The 21,640-nt window shown below is 41.6% G+C and overlaps 1 protein-coding gene across 7 annotated transcripts in view; it reads left to right on the top strand.

The window, feature by feature from the left end:
• Positions 1 to 7,633, top strand: part of PIK3R1 (phosphoinositide-3-kinase regulatory subunit 1) — a 64,906-nt gene extending 57,273 nt beyond the window's left edge. For all 7 annotated transcript variants that reach the window (XM_075446831.1, XM_075446828.1, XM_075446830.1 and 4 more), the window contains 3 exons: positions 55 to 123; positions 2,460 to 2,630; positions 3,088 to 7,633. In XM_075446831.1, coding sequence (XP_075302946.1) covers positions 55 to 123; positions 2,460 to 2,630; positions 3,088 to 3,277 — 430 coding nt within the window. In that variant the 3' untranslated portion in view covers positions 3,278 to 7,633. The remainder of the gene's footprint in view (positions 1 to 54; positions 124 to 2,459; positions 2,631 to 3,087) is intronic.
• The last annotated feature ends 14,007 nt before the right edge of the window (positions 7,634 to 21,640 follow it).

Below are 21,640 nucleotides of genomic sequence, written 5' to 3'. Positions count from 1 at the left end.
TTGGTATCCAACTTCTGTGACTAACAATTAATTTTATTTGCAATTATCGTCCAGGTGGCTGACTCAAAAAGGTGTTCGGCAAAAGAAGCTAAATGAATGGCTTGGAAATGAAAATACAGAAGAGTGAGTATTAAAAGATTTAAACATTGCTGGTGTTTCAAATCATCTTACGCATAAGTGAGAAAAAGCATATTTAATTCCTGAACCACACAGAGGAAATCTAAATCATACGTCTCCAGTAACAATGCACACTGTTAGCACATGGCAGCCTTCACCATACAAGTATTACAAAGGACTCTGTCTCTCACCCCCTACTCTCCATTATTCAGGGAAGTGTATAATCAAGTTACTATAGCAAAGCACTGGAATTTAACCTGTGTCTTTATTCTTACCAGCAAAATAAAGATCATAAGGTGGTAGTATCTTACAGAGGTGCCATATGGGTGGATAAGTTGTTCAGAATGTCTCCTAGGCATGGGCAAGCCTTTTCCTAATTTCAGGTGTTGGTACTATGGTGCTATCTAGCGTAGTGGTACCCACATCAGTATATCACATTGCTACTGAAGATGACAAAATTGTATATACTGAGGAGTGGTCCTTCTGTGGTTTTGTGGTCTGATTAATTTTTCTGGGAAATGGCAGGATGGTGTTCTCTCATTTCGGCAATTCAGTTTACTATAGATTCTGACAGGGGCTTGGCTAATGGGTATATTTCACTTCATTCCTGGGAAAAAAGCAAAAGGCACCTGGGTGGTGTGAATGTAGACCCAATTTAAACAAAAGCAAGCCACAAAATAATATCAAAAGTGTAGTAAGAATGAACAATGAACAAACAGAAAAACCAAGTTGTCTGAATAATAGTAATATCAAACATTTTCTGCCTGTGTAGTTTCCTGTGCATGACCTTTACACTGCCTGGCTGAACGTATAGCAAAAGCAGCAGTGGCTGTTTTGTGGATTTACATTCTAGCTTTGTCCACATCTGTTTTAATTTGGCTTGGTTTATTGAGTCTCCCACTGTTATCCTGGAAATCATCTCTGCTGTGGCTGCGCTGGTAGAAGCAGGGGATAATAATGGCATACTCATTTTAAAGCCATGTCGTTCACCCAGTCTTAGCACAGGTCAAAGATGATACGGTGGAGAATATGTAGGGACCCAGTTCCAGTAGTACTCCCATCACTTAAATGGTGAACAAAGAACAATGGCAGGCCATGGTTTTAGTGTAGCATCAAAATAGTAAGTGAAACTGTTTAAAGAAAATCTTCCTTTTCTGTCACTCTGTGATTCTCCTTGCCAGTGAGTCTGGTAAGTGCTCAGGTTTCTGCTGAAAGAGTAAACTTTCAGAATATGACTTTAGAATAAAAGCTGCAATGCAGGAAAGGTCAGTGTAATGAGCAGCAGGAAAAGTAGGAATCGCTTTCTCTAGGTGCTGGTTGAAAATAGAGCCACTGCTGAACGTATTTGAAAATCGTGGAGGATAAAGGAGTGCAATAGTATAAGGGACCTAGAGAGAGTGTCACCTGAAGCAAAAGAACCCTACTTCTTTCTGAAAAATTGTGTTATGTGTGAGATTACTGATTTCTGTAGACTACTTTGAGAATCTTCAGGAAGACAGAACTGTGGATGAATGAGAAGTCATGTTTTCTTAGACCAGGGAAAACTGATTAAAAACCTATTACAGAGAGATTAAATACATTAGCCAAACAGACTGATTGCCAGGTGAGCAGGAGAGGCAGGGCCCACCAGTGCAGGTGGCTGGGGGAGTGAGGAGCTCTGGAACTCCAAAATATGACAGTGGTGCCCACACAGCTGCATCAGAGACATCTTCTTTCATGGTGGGCTTTAGCTCAGAGAGTTCCCTATAACTCTGAATCAGCTTTATAGTTGGTGGCTGGTTTGGTAGAGAAGGCTCTGTATTACATGCTCTACTCATAATCTGGTTATAAAGAGAGAGCACGGTACTGTTGCACCCTTTCCACAAAACCATCTCACATGTAAGTAATTAATCTACCTACCTGTACAACAGCTTATTGCTTTCCCAAGCAGCAGCTGTAGTTGATACATTACGTGATTTTTCACTGATGACCAAGTGTTCTCATCGTTGGAAATGAAGCTGACTCATAGGGTGTTGATTTTGTGGGCTTGCTGTTTACCAAAACAGTGAGCAACAGTAGAAGTAATGAACTGCTCACAGCAGATTCTGAAAGATAGCACAGCATCCTTTTATATCCTTCTTCGGATTTACATGAGTGTTTTAAAATTACAAACTTACATTTTGTTTTTATTCAGTGGTTTAAACAGTGCAGTATTACATGGTTTACATCCCTAGTTTTACCAGGCAGGCACCCCACTAACCACTGACTTATATTTTCTCAATTAATATGAAATGGGGTCTACTTAATTCATGGATTTTGCTCTCCTACATGTTTCACAAACACATTTTGTCCTATTTCAATAGCCAATACTCTATGGTAGAAGATGATGAGGACTTGCCCCATCATGATGAGAGAACGTGGAATGTGGGAAATATCAATAGGAGCCAAGCTGAAAACCTGCTGCGGGGAAAACGAGATGGAACATTCCTTGTTCGAGAGAGCAGCAAACAAGGCTGCTATGCCTGCTCTGTTGTGTATGTACCCTAATTTGTAAATAATGTAACCCACATTTGAGGCACCTCCCTTGAGCCAGGGGCAGATAGTCACTTGCATATGCATAGATCCCATTGGACCTTTGGTCTTAGAAGCAGACCAGCAAGTCCTGAGGCCATCCTTATTGCTGCTCCATTTCCTACACAGCTCAGACCTGTGCCGCTCCCATAGATGAGCCTCGCACAGAGGAAGGAAAGCCAAAGCATGGATGCACTCTTTTATGTGCAGCTGCTAAGTCCCACTTATCTCCTCCCTCCCTAAGCTAACAAAACATCTGGGAATTTGAGTTAAACCTAGGCTTTTACCATTATCCCACCACAGAGGACAGGAATTATGTGTAGTAACTAGCATCTGAAGATTTGTTGCCAATACCTTGTTTTCTAGCTTGACTTTACTGTACTGACAAACTAAAAACTGTCTGCATTTTTTCCTCTTTAGGGTGGATGGAGAAGTAAAGCACTGTGTGATAAACAAAACACCTACTGGATATGGATTTGCAGAGCCATATAACTTGTACAACTCACTCAAAGAACTGGTGCTACATTATCAACACACGTCACTCGTGCAGCACAATGACTCTCTTAATGTCACACTAGCCTACCCAGTATATGCACAGCAGAGGCGATGAAGATCTTCATACTCTGGGTTGTTTGTTTTTTTCCTAAAGAAAAGATCTGACAACATTGAGGCCTCTGGAGAGAGAAGGCTCCTTTCAGCCTTACTCAAAAATTTGAGCTGCAGTATCAAAGCTATCTGTCTTCAAATGGGACTAGAGCTTTCCTTCACAACTGCGGTGGGAGAGATCACAGTATTAAGCTGTGAACATATGTTTCTAATCTGAAGTGCTTTTTTTTTTTAATCAAGAAAAGAAAAACACAAGAGAAATCCTAACCTGATCTCCCTGCAGGGACATAGAGGCCTTTAACCATGGTGCTTGTTTACGACCACTTCTGAAGCTTTACCAGCTAGAACATTGGATTCTCCAGACTCAAGGTGTAAGAGGTCTTTGTCATTCGGTTATTGGAATTTTGTGGTCACGACCTGGCTTGGATTTGGTGTTTCTGCACTCAGTGGATTCAGACATACAGCATTGTGGATTTTTTGGTTTCTAGTGAATGATATGTAGCAGAATGGCACTTTCATTTCTGAGGAACACTTTAAAAGGACTTCAGTGACAGGATGTTGTTCAGCGTAATTGTAATAGCAAAGTGCCAGGAAGTGTTTTGTTTAGACATTTAAAAATCCTGTTTTAAGAATATATTTAAGACTGAAGAAAACAGGACTTTCAATGGCATACAGTATATAATAATGTACATAGTACTGGATGACTAACTATCATTGATGGAAATTATCAATACCAAACTGCTTCTCTTTTCCCTTTTCTGTTTGCTGAAAGCCAGATTCTTAGACTGTGCTATGCAATACTGTATTTTCTTTAGGCTGTAGTCTTCTCTCAAGCGTATCTGCAGGTTAAGCTTGTTTTTCTTTCTTGTTTCCTTGTCTTCTTTTTTCTTTCTTTCTTTTGCCTGAGAATATTTTTGCTGATGATTATTTTTTGTTATTCATTTTGTTGTTTTTGTTTTTTTTTTTTTAATGTACAGGAAGCCAGCAAGAGTTGGCTTCATAATTAAAACTATGAAATATTTTACATTTTTCTTTGTATAGAATATTGAGCTACTAGCTCAAAGTTTTAAAAGTTCGTAAATTTTTTTGACTAAATATTTTTTTGGGCAGTGCCTGATAAGCTTCAAAGCTGCTTTATTCAATAAAAAATGTATGAACATTACAAAATATCACTGAGTCCAACAATATTGTTTCAGAGATATCTTTAGAATACGGTACTACGCTATGTTTGCTTCTTGAAGCATTTTGAACTTCTATCATGATCGTCTTTGTATTTGGAAGACGAAAAATTGTGTATCGTTCTCTGATAGTGATAGCAGAAAAAATAGGAGATTTGGCTATGGGGATAGATAGTTTGGATTTCAGAATGAATCCACACTTTATAGTGAATATATTACTTCTTGACTTACTGTGGCAGAATTTTTGTCAGCATGTAAAGGTATTTTCATTTCATATGAAGGAAGTTTCTCTAATTTGTTGCCTAGGTTTGTTTTTTGTATTAGTATTGTGAAAAAAAGCTCCCACCTTTACTGAGAACGTTTGGACACAACATAGAGCTAATTAAGACTGGGAAATGCCTTGTTTTGAAAATTATTAGGCTATTACATTTAACATTTTAGATTTTTTTTCATAAGTTTGTAGGCTGAGGCAGTATCAAAGTGAAGAATTCTATGATTTCAGGCACCAAAGACTTACAGAATTTTGGTTTAGTTAAAGGAAACAAATACATGAATCCCGCTAGACTAAACTTACTTGGAATTCTGGGACAAGTCACTGTGGGTGGTTTGCAATGGTTATTTATTGTCCTGACCACTTACAAAATTCACACATTTCAAATAATTGATAGAGTAATGAAGTTCAGAGAAATCTTGGAAAAGTTTTAACTAAGTGAACATAAGAATTTTTTCTTCCCCCACGATGCAAAGGCAAGACCATTAATATTAAAGGGAGTTGCACACAGTCAAAAGACTAAGACCCATGAAGTTCTCTCATAATAGCTCTGTTTTAGAGATAGATGTGTTTCAATTCAAAGTATGCAGTGCTTCTTAAGCTATTGGAAATAATAAGAAGAAATTTGCCAGTCACCAGTAGTTTTTATATATTATCTTTTAATTTTTACATTATTCCTTCATTTCTGAGACTGTAAGGCTTTTGATTTTGTTTTGATTTTGTGCTCTTTTTTTTTGGTGGGTTGTCTTTGCTTTCCTACAGATGTATTTTCTTAGCAGAATTTGTATCAGGAAACAAGATTCAACCAGGATAGTCACCACTTACAAGATTATTCTGAATGTTTTTTCTGAATAGAATTTTAGTCTTCATCCCTTCCCTTCCTCATTCCACACTCTTTTTGGGCCTGTAGGACCATGTAAATTTGGTTTACTAAGAAGTGTTTTTTACTATGAAAAGCACCAACAATTACTCTAGCATGCCAGTTATACTACTGGGCTTGAAGTTACAAATTAGTTCAATATACAACAATTTAACACTTGTAGCAATCCAAGATATTCTTTGGACATATATTAATTTTTGAATGTTAAATATTTTAAGAGTAAAATTGTATTTTTTTCTCTGTAAGCAAAATATATGTAATCTGAATTGATATTTCACATAGCATTTGTCAAGAAATTTTATCGTAGTTAAGGCATTTGGATCTAATTTTCCTCATATTAAGAAAACTTCTGCTGTGTCAGTGGGCCATATCCGTAGCATGCCCAGCCCATTATGGGATATCATTTGTTCCTGTTGTACTGTACAACTTCTCTTCATCTGTGGTTGTAGCAGAGAAAACAAATAGTGTGTGTGCAAATTTGGCACTTGCTTTTCTTGCACAAGCAACAGTGAGAAATAAGCACTATATTGTAAGGATGAGTGCTTAGGGCTTCCTAAGGGGAAGTTGTGCCTACACAGGGTCTGTGCAATTTGTGAGGATCACTTACGCCCTCAGATTGGCATGAGTGGGTTTCCTTTGGTACTTGCGTATTGTGTGACCTCTGCATTTCTCTCCTTCCTTAACGCACAGAGCTAAGTCCTGCCAAAGGCCCTATTCACTGCAGAGTTGTTTGTCCTTAATGTACCATATTGTTCACTCCAGTTTTGATTTGGTCTCAAACAGACTAATATATACAGAAGAAAAGCACGTGGATGTAACTGAAGAAACACGGTGCTTTTCTGTATTTCTTATTGACATGTAGTTTTTCCATCTAATATCATTCAAGGGTGGGATTTGTTTTGTTAGGGTTTTTTGCTTTGGGGGATTTTTTATTTTATTTTAAATCCCTGAGTTAAGCTGCAGTGCAGCAGCACTTTCATAAGGCCTTTGAAAGTATGAGACATAAGACAGAGAGCCAAAAGCCACAAGCAAAATTAAGAGTTTCTGATTTCCTTAAGTTGAAATTTGAATTTGGAGGTTTGGGGATGTGTATCTTGCATATATGTGCACACCTGCTCTGTTTATGTATTAATAGATCCCAGTATAGGTGCATTTTCACCAAACATGATCATTTTGCTTGTTTCAGTAAGTGATATCATTAGCTTTGTTTAAAAACACACACACATGCACACTAGACCTTTGTGGGTGCAGCATGTTTCCAAATACAGTTAGAAAACTGAGTTTCTATGTTGTTGGATATTTTCTTAAAAAAAAAAAAAAAAAGGCTTGTCTGTATGGTTCAGTTATCTAAGAAATCTCGTCAAGCAATCTGTAAAACCAAGTCTTCAAATTTTCTATTTGGTGTCAACTGTTCTGTAGTGAAGAAATGGCTTTGTCTTGTAATTGGCAATGAAACAATAATGCTTGGGAAAACATTCAGATGCTTCTAATGGGGAAAACTTCTGCCGATTTTCACACAGTGCTTTTGCTATGCATGGTATTAAGTTCGGAAAGTGAATCCTGATATTATTTTTTTTCAGGGTCACTTTAGAAATGGGCAGCTCAAAGCACAATGCCTCCCGTCGGACAAGGTTCCAAAATGCAACATTTTATGTAGAATTATGTTGTATTTACTTCAGTTGAAAGACTAAACTGGACTGTGGGAGTTAATGATGTTACATTGCACTTGTCCTAATGAGATTGCATTAGCTGCCCAAGATGCTGCTATTTTGTTTTTATTCTTGTTTTTAAAAATAAAGCTCTGTTCTGTTAAATGTCTTTAAAACATTAAGATTACTTTGTTTTCAAATGGTCTTTGAGGAGGTGGAGGGTAAAGTGGGTTGTAAATTGCCTTTACAAGGCAACAACAAGAACATGCCTCCTTGAAATTTTGTTCAAGCTGTAGAGTTGATGGAGCTGTGTTTTGTTTTTAAGTTGCTTTAAAAATTGTAATAAGTCTTCAAGCAGAATAAAGATTGTTTTGAAACTGCATTTCAGTTGTTGAGGCTTCAGTAAGGACTGAGGTATCTATTTGCCAGCTGACTATTCTTGTCTGTATGTGGCCTACTTTGAAAATGAGACCCCAATGCTCATATTATTAGGGGGAACTAGAGAGCGAATAACTTCATCTGACACACAGTCATCCGAAGTATTAAACTGGATGAGTAGTTGAGCAGCTCCAAAATAGTCTCATGTCAGACAGTGCCAAAATGACAAATCCACTGATCTCGTACTCTTGCAAGAGCAGTAAAATTTTCATGATCTATGATCTGTCTTTTACACTGCAGATAAAGTTCTGGTTCTTCTGAAATCAGTGTGAGTTTTGTCCCTGATTTCCATGAAGCCAGCCTGTCAGCCTTTGTAGTTAGAAGTCATTAACCAGCTTCTTTGCTGCATCTAATTGTGAAGACCAACATAAGGATGAAGAAGACAGAAGAAGTGAGAGGGGGTTTGGGCAAGACAGATTCTGAGCGTTGTTTTCGTCCCCTTGTTGTTGGTATGTGGTATCTGACTTCTTCAAGCCCGTTTATATCTTGCCCCAGGAGACAGCCTCTGGGGAAGTCAGCTAGCCACACTGGAAGCAGAGATTCCTATTCTCATTCTGTCCAAGGTTTCCATTCCAAAATCTCTCCACATTTTGCTCAAAGGAGTCACGTAATACACCCTGACTGAAGTACTCAGGTAGCACAGGCTTGAAATAATTTTTAGTAATTACAACATTGTCACTGGCCCTTAGAGGTTCTTAGAAGAAATTTAGATTAAAGTCTGTTATCATATTCTCAGTCCAACTAATACAAAGTGGGGCTAGGTTGCTGATGAGTGGACCTGTTGCAGTTTTTCTCAGTTAGTAGAATCATAGAATGGTAGGGGTTGGAAGGGACCTCTGTGGGTCATCTAGTCCAAGCCCGCTGCCGAAGCAGGGTCACCTACAGCAGGCTGCACAGGACCTTGTCCAGGCGGGTCTTGAATATCTCCAGAGAAGGAGACTCCACAACCTCCCTGGGCAGCCTGTTCCAGGGCTCTGTCACCCTCAGAGGGAAGAAGTTCTTCCTCATGTTCAGACGGAACTTCCTCTGCTTCAGTTTGTGCCCATTGCCCCTTGTCCTGTCACTGGGCACCACTGAAAAGAGCTTGGCCCCATCCTCCTGACACCCACCCTTCAGATATTTGTAAGCATTTATTAGGTCCCCTCTCAGCCTTCTCTTCTTCAGGCTGAACAAGCCCAACTCCCTCAGCCCTTCCTCGTAGGAGAGATGCTCCAGTCCCCTCACCATCCTTGTAGCCCTCCGCTGGACTCTCTCCAGTAGCTCCTCGTCTTTCTTGAACTGGGGAGCCCAGAACTGGACAGAGTACTCCAGATGGGGCCTCACTAGGGCAGTGTAGAGGGGAAGGAGAACCTCCCTCGACCTGATGGCCGCACTCCTCCTAATACATCCTAGGATCCCATTGGCTTTCTTGGCAGCCAGGACACACCGCTGGCTCATGGTCAACCTGTCGTCTACCAGGACGCTCTCCAGCAGGTCTGCCCCAAGCCTGTGCTGATGCATGGGGTGAATCAGTAGACTGATTCTTTTAAACAGTTGCTGAGTTTATCTCGTTCCTGCTCCCTGCACCGATGTTGGACAACACAAAGTCTTCTGCAGCCACGGAGCTCAACATCTAAAAGGAAGGTTAGCTAGGTCATGAATCGCACATTGTCCATTACCAGCGACTGAGAGAAATGAAGACTGGCTGATCATAATCTGCAGAAATCTATGGACAAACAGATTTCTTGCCTGTATGATCTGTTGTATAGAAATCACTCTTGGCAGACTGGAAAAATAGTTTGCAAAAATGTCATTCTATTTTTGCTGTCTGCGGACAAACACACCCCCATTTTCCCTCTCTGCTTTCTTGGTGAGCCTTGGTGGTCATTTTTCATAGGGAATATGAAAAACTGCTTAAATCTGTCTTTGTGCTGCTACAAGTGGGTGTGATATTTTTAAAGGCTTGGGAATGCTCGTTGGGGGGGTGCGGGAAGGCAGGGGGGTTCTCGCCAAACCGCTTGACTGGTGTGAAGTTGTGTGCGAGTTAACTTCACACAAATCCCTTTGTCTGAGGTGGGAAGCCAAAAAGAGAAGAGGAGATTTTAGAACCGCTCACTGTTACCTTCCCCTGGCCTCGCTGAAGTGATACGTGGCATGTCGTCCCCTGAGCTTCCCTCAGCCAGCCGACCGGGCTCCCTGTGAACTTCACACCAGCACTGGTCGGCGGGATGGTGGGCAAGGTGGGCTTTGGCAGGCCAGGGTCCCTGCAAGGCGAATGGGCCAGGCAGGAGGGCAGGCAGGGCTGGGACGGGTGCCTGTGGACCCCTCTGCGGGGGCAGATGCTGGCACTCCCACAGCTGCAGGCAGGAGTAACTGGGCACACAATGGTGGGCGTGAGGACAGCCCTGCGGCACAGCCCTGCTGAGGCCCTGGGCTGCCTCTCACTGCCCACAGTGGCTTCCCGCAGAGGCAGCCCTCCCTTACGACATGGGGAAGAGCCCAGCTTGTTCGCAGAGGGACCCGTCTGAGATGATTATGTTTAGGACACACCTAGCATTTACCCCAGGGACCCGACACCTCATGGGGGCTCCCATTTAGAGGGTGGAAACTGAAGAAATGGCATCCTGCTAGTGTCTTTGGCTGCTAAAAATAAGCAGTTCTGGCTTCCCTGCGGGACAGCACGTGGGGGAGCGGGGTCAGACACGCTCCCCCTCAGCCGTGGGCTGTGCAAAAGGCTCTCGGCCTTTTCTGTTGCCTCTCATACAACAGAAGGCATGAACTTTGGAAGCGCTGCTGAGGACGTGGTTCTGGTGTCTCTCCTTTTTTTAATCCCTTTGAGGACCTGTGTCCTCAAATACATAGACTACCAAAAATAGAAACTGTGTAGGGACCTTCTGGGTAAACAGATATCGATTGATCAGCCACTATTCAAACTCTGGATAATCTTTGCAAGTACCAGCACTTTGACCTCTGAACAGCAATCAGATAACCAGAAATGTCCTGACGATTCTTTGAAAAAGCAGGCTTTATCCATGGCTGCGGCAGGCTGTGTTTCCTGCCAGGACAGCAGTGCAAGGAGTCCTCTTGTCATGCCGTTCTTTCCCCCAACAAAAAAATTGCCTTTGCATACTAAAAGAGGAGGAGTTTAGGCCCATCATTTAAGCATGTGCAAATATTGACAGACGAAAAATTTAACAGGTAGCACACAAAAGGATCTAAAACTTGCCATCCTCAGATCTTTGAACAAACAATGTTGACAAAACGGGACAAGAATATAGTTAATTCGTATCATGGGTTCACTGTCGTGTGTCTGGTATTCCTAACTCATTAGCAGACTGTAGCCTGAGAAGAAAGATAATTAATTCATACCTGAGAGCATTTTTTCCTCTATAAATGTTTATTTCCTACATGGTTTACTTTATTTTTCCACAGATCTTGTTCTTGGTGTAAAAGAAACATTCTGTGAAGGTTGCCAGATTTTTCTATGTTGGAATTACCCAAAGTACTTCAGCAGATTTGTCCATGGGGTGTTAGGTGGAACAGACGCACCAAGAGTCAACGTTTGGTGCCCCTTCTGTGGGGAATCATGTAGCTGGTTTGTGTGACAGGGTGCTCCATCACCCCTGCCTGTCCAGCACCCGTGGCAGTGCTTCATCACAACGTGATGCTGGTGTCCGTGTGCCCTCAGGCCTGTCACTGCACTAAAGGCAACGAGGCATGAGCTTTACCTATCTAAAATGTGGGTAGAGCAACACTTAGCAGCTTGTATGTTACGACGCTGAACTGGACAAGAGACTTGAAAGGGCATGAAGTGGAAATACGAGAGGAATGCAAATCCAGCAGCTGTCAGAACTGGAGCCAGCCATGCCATACGAGGTGGCAGCAGCGAAGGGAACAGCCTCGTACCTCTCACCACAGCTGCTGGCCAAGGACGTAGACTGCACCATGCTGGGGCTCCTGGGCCCTTCCACCTTCCCTGTGAAATCCATGCATGGTTGATAACCTGTTGGGTAAAGGCTGCCACTTAAAAAGAGTGGCTGTTTGCATACCCATGCAGTTTGCAGCTCATCCCTCTTTTTGGAAAGCAGTGAGGTTGAACGTTTCGAGGTGGGATTCATCTCATCTAATTTTAAGCACCTAAAAGAAAGGCTTGTCATCAAAGCCATCTGGCAAAGCTGTCTTCACAGAGCGCACCAGGCAATTCCCCAGGGTGATTCAGCCCACCTACCTCAGGCACTATTCTTAGCGGGTTGTGAATCACACTCTGGAGTCACTCCATTGACTGGAGGGGGAGCCCAGGCAAATGGCTTACGCTAGACATGCAGCTTCAAGGCGGCTGAGGTTAGATGAAGTCAGTCCCTTCCCTGCTGATAGGCAGTTCAGTTTTAATCTCTGCAGTACCAGCTGCAATATTTTCTGCTCTTAGGCGTAATGATAAGGGACAATTAATTAGGGGCTGGAAATTCAGCTGGTTTATAGAACTTGGTTCTTATAATAATTGAGAAGGTAGCAGACAGGTTCAAAAAGATGCTGGTCCCTGTCCTCCTTGGACCTGTAATGCTGGACTCCACGCAGAGGAAGGTGGATAAGCAGTAATGCCAGCTTCTCTGCCTGCTCCAGGGCAAAACCTGGCACTGCTTCAGACCTGGCTTATCAGTGCCTTCCAACGGCCTGTCTGTGTGAAGGCCGTAGACCTGTCTTTTGGGGAATCATTTGGTCTCTTGCCAGCCATGTGGTCAGCTGAAAAGGCATGAATGAAGAAGATGCTGCTGTTTTTTCCAAGTGAGATCAGTTTGTTAGTCACCACATCTGTATTTCCTTTCTTATCCAGGGGAAACTTAGGGAACTTGACTTCCTTTCCTTCCAGTTGATCCATAGCCAGGAATGCAGGGTGGGATATTATGACAATAAAACTAAGATATGAAGGACTTCAGTCAAATTACCTTTCAGTCACGCTGAGCTCTGCCTGAGGGCGGGGAGCTGTCTGGAATTCCCCACGCATCTACTACATGGACAATTCATGAAAGAGGCAGGCCCTACAATTTTTTTTTGGTACAGGAGTTTATGCATACCTCCCCCAGTTAAACCAAACCTTTCAGTGGAGAATGCTCTGCTGAAAAGAGTCTACAGACCTCGTGGGGAGTTTCCCTGTCTGGTGAAAAGGCAGACTGGGCCTTGCATAGCCTCAGTGGCTAGAGCAGATGCAGTGACAGATCTAAGGCAGGAACAATATTTTGGGGAGAAGTTTCAGGAGACTTGAGGTGAAAGAGGAGGAGCTGTTATGCAAACAGCTGTTGCTCTACTGATAACAGACAATGTAAACAAGAAAGCCATGGACTGTCAAACAAAAGCATCAGGAGTCCTCAGGGTAGGTGAATAAGATCCTCAGAATAGGTTCACAGCATTGCATCTCGTCGTAGTAGGCTCTGTATGTTTCTGGTCAAAAGAAAAATGCTCCTAGGTGAAGACAGACTGATCTAGCAGGTGAATAAATGTGCACAGCCACTGTCCTGCAGGACTGTGAGTATTTCAGAGGGGACAAGAGGACAAACTGATTTAAAAAAAAAAAAAAAAGCGAACTGGTGTACAAATACACACAATTAAATGATGTTGATATTTCAGAATGTCTTGATATTCGCTATGAGTAACAGTGTTACTAAAACTGAAATCTTGTTACGGTCTGTCTGTTTCCCACTGTAATCTTGGCAGGCACAGACCAGCAAGGTCTCATCCACAGCTCTCTAGTGGAGAAAATGGCTCTTATCTGGCTGGGCCACATGGGCTTCCATGAGGGTGTGGCTGGAGGCTGGACCCAAGTTGTCTTCCGTTAGCGCAAGTCGCTTGGGTACGTGTGTGCTCTTCTGGCCAGCTGTGTATGACAGGTCCTGGGTAATGCTGGCTCAAAACAGCTGTTTTCAGAGGGAGCAAGCAGACGGGAACACAAAGGGATAGCTGTTAAAGTCTTGGTAAGATAATTTTTTCACAAGAATCTTCCTTTTGGTGTCACAGACAGAAAAGCACATCATCTGTTAAGATGGTTCAAGAAAACTACATTTACTGGGGAAGGTGGTTAGTTGTGGCAATTAAATGAACAGGTTTCCCCCCCTTATTTTCCGAACATCTATAGCAATGTGAACGCACACGCTCCCTCAGCATACCTATGCTGCAGACACTGTGGCTACAATAACTGTGCGCACACCTGGGCTCACCTGACATTTCTTAGCTGAATACAACCAGTAACGTGCACTCAGATCTAAAGACAAGCTGACTAACTGAGAATGTATTCAGCTTCTTAGCCAAGCTGTGCCAATGAATAGTCCTCATTTCAAAATGCCAAGCTCCTCTCATTTTTGAAATTCATTTATCCCTTAAAAATGGTATAAAATTGGTGAAAAGCATGTTGAGAAGCCTGAGAAATCCATGTCAGTATCTCGGTAAAGTAACCACACTGCATGAGTGAAACATAGTGCTGTAGGAGTTTTCCAGAAAAGATGATCTGGAGCTTGGAAAGTGAGTCTACCACAGCGCCATCACTGCACCCCATCCTTACTGTATGTATCTAAGATTTCCACACCAGATTTGCTGGATTCATCTTCAGTCAAAAAACAAAGACTGGGGTCTTTTTGACTGTCCTCAAATCACAATATTCCAGCCACCGACAGGGGAACAAGCTGAAACAGGCCAAAGCTGCTCCCACCCACACAGCTGGGTTGTTTCCTGTGGCAATGGGGCTGCAAGGGAAGATGGTGGCTATCTTACGCCCTGGTATGAAATCCAGACACACCTGAGAAACATGTCTGCTCTTAGAAACTCAAGCGAAGTGCTCCCATGTGTGGTAATACATAGGTAGGCCTTGAGAGATGCATGTCCAGTGCCTAATTAAACATACATGTTTTCTTCTTCGAGCTGTCGTCTTCAAAGCTTTTTAGCTCACAAAAAGCATCAGCACAAGTTAGGCAGCTGGTTTCATTTGATTTTTATTTTTTTATGTCATCTCTACTCTGTACAGTTTTGAAGCTGAAATAGCTGACTGTAGGCTCCTTTCGAGAAAAATAATGGGTACCTGTAGGTATCAGTCCCAGCATATACTTGACATCTGAAGTTTCCCTACTCTTTCACCTCTGTAGCTTCTGAAGCAAACCTGGCACTGGAGCTCTGACAACTGGCTTCCATGGAGACAAAGGGAGCATGAGACCTGGAAAAAACTTTGCTTCCAATATTTTCCTGAGCTACCCATATCCAGTGGATTGTTTTCCTGGGAGATCTACTTGAACGCAAGGGGAAGGGTCAAAGCAAAGAAGTATACTAAGATCGTTACTGACTACTTTTCTATTCACATAGTCTTCTAAAACCTTGGATTTATTCATCTTTATAATTTTGATCTACAAATCATTAAGGGCAAAATTTTCCAGCTCAGAATCTTTAGCAATTTAAAGTTATTGATGTGTTTGTTAGTGCTCACTTATGTGATAATACAGGGCTACATTCCTGTGTCAGATAAATGGCCCACTCAGGAATAAGATGTCATCATTCTGCATCCTTTCTTAGAAATTAGAAGTGTAAGGCTCAGCATGCACGTACTAGAGTTGATCAAGAATAGTTCTAGAAGGACACTTCTCATTAAAAAATACACACTTCTTCGTTATGAAACCCTCACAAGGGTTATGGATTCAGCAGTACTTTTTCAGTGTTCAAAATTAAGAGCAGGACTCCACTGTCCATCTAATACAGCCAGTTAGCCCATAGTGACCGTGCTAGTAGTCACTTAGCATATGTGAGGTCTAGGAGAGTCTCCAGTGAGCAATGGCTGAAATCAGAGGTAAGGCATCCTAGGTGTCCCCACCAAAGAGTTAGTTTCAATTCGCTGGGGGTTTTACTCCAAGTAAATAAAAAATATCGGGATGAAGAATACTGATTATAGTGCCCAGACATCATGGTACTCACCAGAAGCAGGGGAAGACGGAATTCACATCCCTGCTTCAGTGGTTACTCCATGAGTACAGCAGGAAGCCTCAAGCTCCTTGAAAATTAGGCAGGCTTAGGCTTAGACAGGTAATTGTATAGCTATAAAGATGGTGGTGTTTTTCTCTAAGCAATTTGATTTCTTGGTTTTTTACTGAGTATCACAGCTCAAGAAGTGACATCTAGATCAGAAGTACTTACATACTCACATTTCAAGGCCCAGCTGGTCTGTGATGTGAGTCTGGCTTTGGATTCTAAAGGACCAAAGTCTGGGAGTTTTTTCCGACCTGAGACACCATCTCATGCAATTGTAGAAATCACAAACCTTCTGCTTCGAACAGACAGAACTTAAAAACAGAACAGGAAACCAAACCCAGCCAGATCTGAGTGTGACACAGAAACCAGACTGGACTGGTGTTTTCATAACTGTACTTAATCCGCCCAGAAATCAAAGGTATTTCAGATCCTCAGTTTTGGTTTGGCCTATTTTTACTGAAAAGCTCAATACTGCCTAATCTTTTGGATCAGAAGAATGAAGATTTGAACACAGCAGTAACAAAAAGGGCAAAGAATGTGTTACAAGCTTTTATGGCTCTGAAAATATACCACAGCATAACTAACTGTTAACTGATTGGAAGCTCCAAATCAGAAAAGATCTTTGGGTCTTCTGTTTCAAACCCCTTCCCACCAGACTATTCCAATCCCAGCAAAAATTCATGTGAACTAGAAATGGACAAATACACATGACGGGCTGTGTATGCCAAAAATCTCTTTAGGTTCACTAACTCCATTTAATCCCAGCACAAGAATCTCCCCAGATTTACCTTCATTCCCTCTAGACAGATTTGGCTGCCATTCAGGTTACTATTTTTACTGTTAAATTAAAGTGATTAGCCCTGCCTACTTGGTAAGCAAAAATATTTTAAAGTGGTTCTGCTTTCTCTACTGACAGTTTGCTAAGCAAAAATATTTTAAAGTGGTCTCTGCTTTCTCTACCAACAGTTTTAAATATGAGTGAACAGAAATCACTGTTCAGGAATCGTAGCCTTGAAGACATGCATGGTCTGGTAAAGGAGAAAGTTTTCTCCGGTCATTTGCATGGAAGCGGTATCAAAGTGTAAAAATCCTGAGCAGGTTATAAAATTACACCAAGGGTATTCATTAAAGAAAGTTCAGTGAAAGAAGAGTCACGTTAAAACTTAAATAATACCTTTTGGAGAGTACAGGAGGAATACCTGTTCAAATGCTGTTCAACCAGCAAAATGGTCATAATAGCCCCTAGGCAATTTATTTGACAACTTTTTCAATAATTTATCTAGCACTGATATTGCATTTGTAAGTGAGAAAGTGTAAATTATCAGTCTTGTCTACTTTTGCTGCTACAAGCACCCATCAAGTTCTTTTGTACTAGTGTCATAGAAACCTGTTCTCCTCGTGTGCCTGACTGCATGCACTTTGTGTGCCTGAATGATATTTGCAATGGAAAGTAGAACTTGTATTACCCATGTAGAGAGCTTGACTGTTTTTACTGATGCCTGAGTCTCTTAAGCTATTTCTCCATTGAATCTGAACTATAAACTTTGTTGAGATATTGTTCCCACAGGGAGGATCTCTTTTTTTGATGTTCTTCTGCATGTTCACCTCCCTGCCTAAAAAATAAACCGGGGTAAGGGAGAGAGAGAGGGGAAATTAGCAGTCTGATCAGACGCTTGACCTGCCTGGTCGTCAGGAGTCAATTTCGGGATGGGACAAACAGCTGGTATGAGAGAAAATTCACAGGGGCTGGTGAAAAGATATGCTTGTGGTGGTCACCTGAATTATGAAGGTTCAAGTATTTCTGTCTCTGTTTTATTATGGAGCTAGCTGGGAGGTGGGGGGGAGAGGAAGTGGGTTTTTTGTTAGTGGTACGGGCAAAGGGAGTTGTACATTTCCTCTTCTAAAAGTGCAGAATAGAAAGCTGCTCGGGGGTTTTTGTGTGTGTAGATAGGCATGTAGGACAAGCAAGTAATTGTCACTGCTGCAGCACCAGCTTGCACTGTAAGCACAATCAGTCAGAAGTCCTGTACCTACCTTTTTTCCTCAGCTTGGCCATGGAAATTCACACCTCAGTCTGTTGCCTTATCAAACCGGAATCTGTGAGAAAGCCCTTATACAGTACCCAACCCAAAGAAGATCAGTTCATAAACTGGTAAGCAATTCAGCTGTTTCAAAGACAGTGGAAATCTAAGACTACATATGGTTGTTGTGGTCTCCTTCATCTAGAAAAGCAGATTAAAAAACTAGCAAAAGTACAAAGTAGGACAACAAAGATGGTTGAAAGTGTGGAGCAACTTCACTGAGAGGGGAGATAGCTAGACTAGGGTGCTTTAGTTTGGAAAAAGGGCTGATGAGGAGGTGTGATAAGTACAACCACTTCTGAAACACAGAGAGAAGGCAGAGAAAATTTAGCTACTGCTTCTCAGAGCAGAAGGTTCAAGGGCATCAAACTAACTTAACAGGTGGTTGATTTAAAACAAATGAATGCAAATAATACATAGGTGAATTGTGAAATGCTTTCACCCGGGAAACTGTGACTACTGAGGAGTGATTAGGAAAATTCATGGCAGTCAGATCCATCAGGACTACTGGGCAAAAAACTGCTGCTACAACTGCAAGGCAGTAAAATCCTTAGACTGTGGGTACAACTGAAGCAATGATAAACCAAGGAAGCTATTATATGGGCACTAATCAGCATCTGAAAAAAAATTTTTTGAGATAATTCATACCTGGATTCCAAATTTTTTAAGGGTTTAGGAGTTAGGCTCATTATAACTTCAGCTGCAATATTCAGCTTCATGTAGTTATGTCAACTTTTACCTTTAAAAATGTGGAGTGTTGTTCCAGTTTGGGTTTTTTTCAGAATCTTTCGTCTCATGAATATTACTCTTCTTTTTTTGAGTCTCCAGGAGCTCATGACCAATCTAATAAAAGTTTTGGAAAAATCCGTCAGAATGCCATTTCCCCAAGAGGACGTGAGACTCACTTTCTAACTCTGGGGTGTACAGTACCATAGCTGCACATGCTAAAATTACACCAAGTATTTGTCAACATAAACAAATAAGGGGATATTCTTACTGTGTTCTTATGACCTTTTGCTTCAAACATAAACGCAAGCTTAATTTCTAGGATTTCTCAGCTTTTGGAGAAGCATTCTAAGAGGCTCAGTTTTAAACAAGATTGAACATGTTCACAGCTGAAATCTAAATGGGTTCTGCATCCCTGTTGAAATGTTTTGCTTAAATGTTTGATCCTTAATGCAATCTACACTCTGCCCACAGCAAATGTTCCTCCCAGCTGCTGTTCTTCCCATTAACAGAAAGGGGAAGAAGAATTAAGGTACTGCTCTATTCAAATGTGTTGAAGCCAAGAGTTCAGTAACTGCCATCCAATACGCAGTGGCCTATAATAGATTGGGTAATTGCCTGCCCATATATTCAGAACTCATATTGCATGAAAATAACATTCGCTTTGTTAGAAGCGTCTTCCTGATCACTTAGTCCTTCTAATTTCCAGTCATTCAAATAGGGCTTCCTCCATCCTTTTGCTTCTGGAAAACTCTCTGAAAAGAATAAAAAATTAGGATTTTTTTTCATTATTGCCCAGTGTTTACCCATAAGAGGAAGTTTTACCTTGGATTGGAAGGAGGGAGAACAAAAGCCCTAGGATCATGTCAGATTCAGCCCATTTATTCCTGAATAAACATAGATCAGTCATTGCATTTCCATCTGATGCATTTCTAAATTTGTATTCCCTCCTGCCATTTGTCTATTTTTTCATTCTCCATTACTTGAACAAGTACTAGTCAAATCAAATCTCTTTCTATTTCCAAACACTGCAAACATAAAAACCAAGCCGAAACGAAAAAAAAACCTCTTTCAGATGATGACAGTGACAAACCAATTTTTCCCTGCAGCTTTTTAGATAAAGAGTCACACTGGTACCAAATTATATAATTCTGAATAACTCTGAAGTCAAATATCCCAATTCCTCCTATTCAGTGGTACTGAAGAAATATCTGGAATTCATTCCAGGCACTAGATGAAGCTGTGTTAAGGAGACACTATGTAACATGGGTCTGATAAACTTTGTCCTATCCTTTTATTCCTCAGTTTCACTCAGTAGCCTTGCAGCCATTTTACTTCGTTTTTGGTCTTGTGTGACAATAGGAGCTAATTGGCAGAAAGCTGTTCAAAAGCTGTCTATCAGATCAGGCTGTTCACGGGAACCCCACTGCTGACTCGCATCAACTTGCCTCTTTGATTTAGATGGCTCTGGGGAAAAGTGGACACAATTCACCTGAAGTATTTGTGTACCAAAAATGTATTCACCCCTCCTTGGGAATATGGGTGGGTTCTTTCCTCCTCAGATTCTTTCTTTTTTCCTTGTGTTTTGTGTTTTCTTGGGCCATCTGACTGCTACACTGACTAATACAGTGTGTTAGGCAAGCAGGAATTCATTTGAGTGTGTACTAAATTACCCAGTGCAAGCTTGTCATTACAAGTGGTCACATTTCTTCCTTTTCCCTGTTTCAGCAAAGCCTTATCTCTTAGCTTTCTGCCACATGCTTCTTTAAGGTGGGGAGGAAAGGCACAAGCAAACATTCAATCCATACAAAATGAAAAGTGAAAAATTAGACACATGCACATACAAAAGAAAAAACCTCTCAAAGTTAACAGAAGCAATTTCCACAGGCTCTATAATTGCCAAGTATCCACTTTTAGTGTCTGAGAGAAATCACAGAATCACAGAGTGGTAGGGGTTGGAAGGGACCTCTGGGGTTCCTCTAGTCCAACTGCCCTGCCAGAGCAGGTTCCAGTGACCAAGGACACTGCACTTGTGGAAGAGCATTGTGATGTTGTAACCACACACTAAGTTCAGCAAACCAACATCATTACCAGACTCCATCAATGCCAATCTGTTTTGTGGGAGTTATTCTTTTCCACAGAAGTAATTAAACATTCACAGGTCCAGAGCAAGGAAGGCAATTTGGAGGGATATGATGGCCTAGTGGCTGGATCTCTCACTGGGGGGATACAGGAGAACAAGGTTCAAGATCCTACTCTGGCACCCATTTGATTATTTATATGCCCTGATAGACACTGTTTATCTACTTTAACAGCACTAACAAGAGATCTTTCTTTAAAAAGTCTTATTCCAAGTACCTATTAGCATCATGGTGAGACTACTCCACTACATTGTGAAAAAGATGCTTTTTTATCCCGAAACTGACTCAGAGACAGAGGCTTATTAGCAATTAGCCATTCTAGTGAGCAGAAGACTGGTCTCCCTTCCCCTTGGGTTTTCTCTCACCAAACAACAGTAATATTATTTATATTTTATTTAATTTCATGAGAGAAGTAAACTGTTGCCTGCCACTGATGTGGCAAAACAACTGCATCCCAGCTGGCGAGTTGCCTCAGCTCAGGTGATGATACCTTTTCAGTGACTTCTGGACTATAGCAGGAAGCCAGGGGCTATTGCAAATGGACTTTGAAGTCATGTGAAATAGGCTTTGCTGGTGGAGCTGTTCAGCAGTGTGGCATTGCCTCCTCTCCTCTACAGCCAGGCAAAACAATCTCAAGAGGAAACATTCAAGACTTCAAAAGCTCAGGGTCAGGGTGTAGGGACCAAGAGCTCTGGCCTCAGAATTGAGCTTGTGGAGGAGACTTTGTTACAAATCAGCTTAGCTGGAAAACAATTTTTTGAGGATTACTGGAGAACAGCTAACAGCAGAATAATTTGATTAGAGGCACGGAATTAGATGAGGGAGTGGCTTAAAACAAACTGCTTAGTTATTTTAAAGCTATGAGTAATAGGAAAGACTGGAAGAGGACTCTCGGTATTTTTTACTTAGATTTTCAAAGAAAGCATTCAAGAAGATTTGCTAGTAGTGGAGGCTGCGTGGAGAAGGAAGGCATGCAAGCACAAGCATAAGGAGCGGGGCAGAGGTAACAGACCCCAAAGGGCTGGT

The sequence above is a fragment of the Opisthocomus hoazin genome, chromosome Z (genome assembly GCF_030867145.1).
Source record: "Opisthocomus hoazin isolate bOpiHoa1 chromosome Z, bOpiHoa1.hap1, whole genome shotgun sequence".
Lineage (NCBI taxonomy): Eukaryota > Metazoa > Chordata > Aves > Opisthocomiformes > Opisthocomidae > Opisthocomus > Opisthocomus hoazin.
Note: the sequence above shows the minus strand (reverse complement) of the source record. Positions and strands in the feature narration are given on the sequence as shown.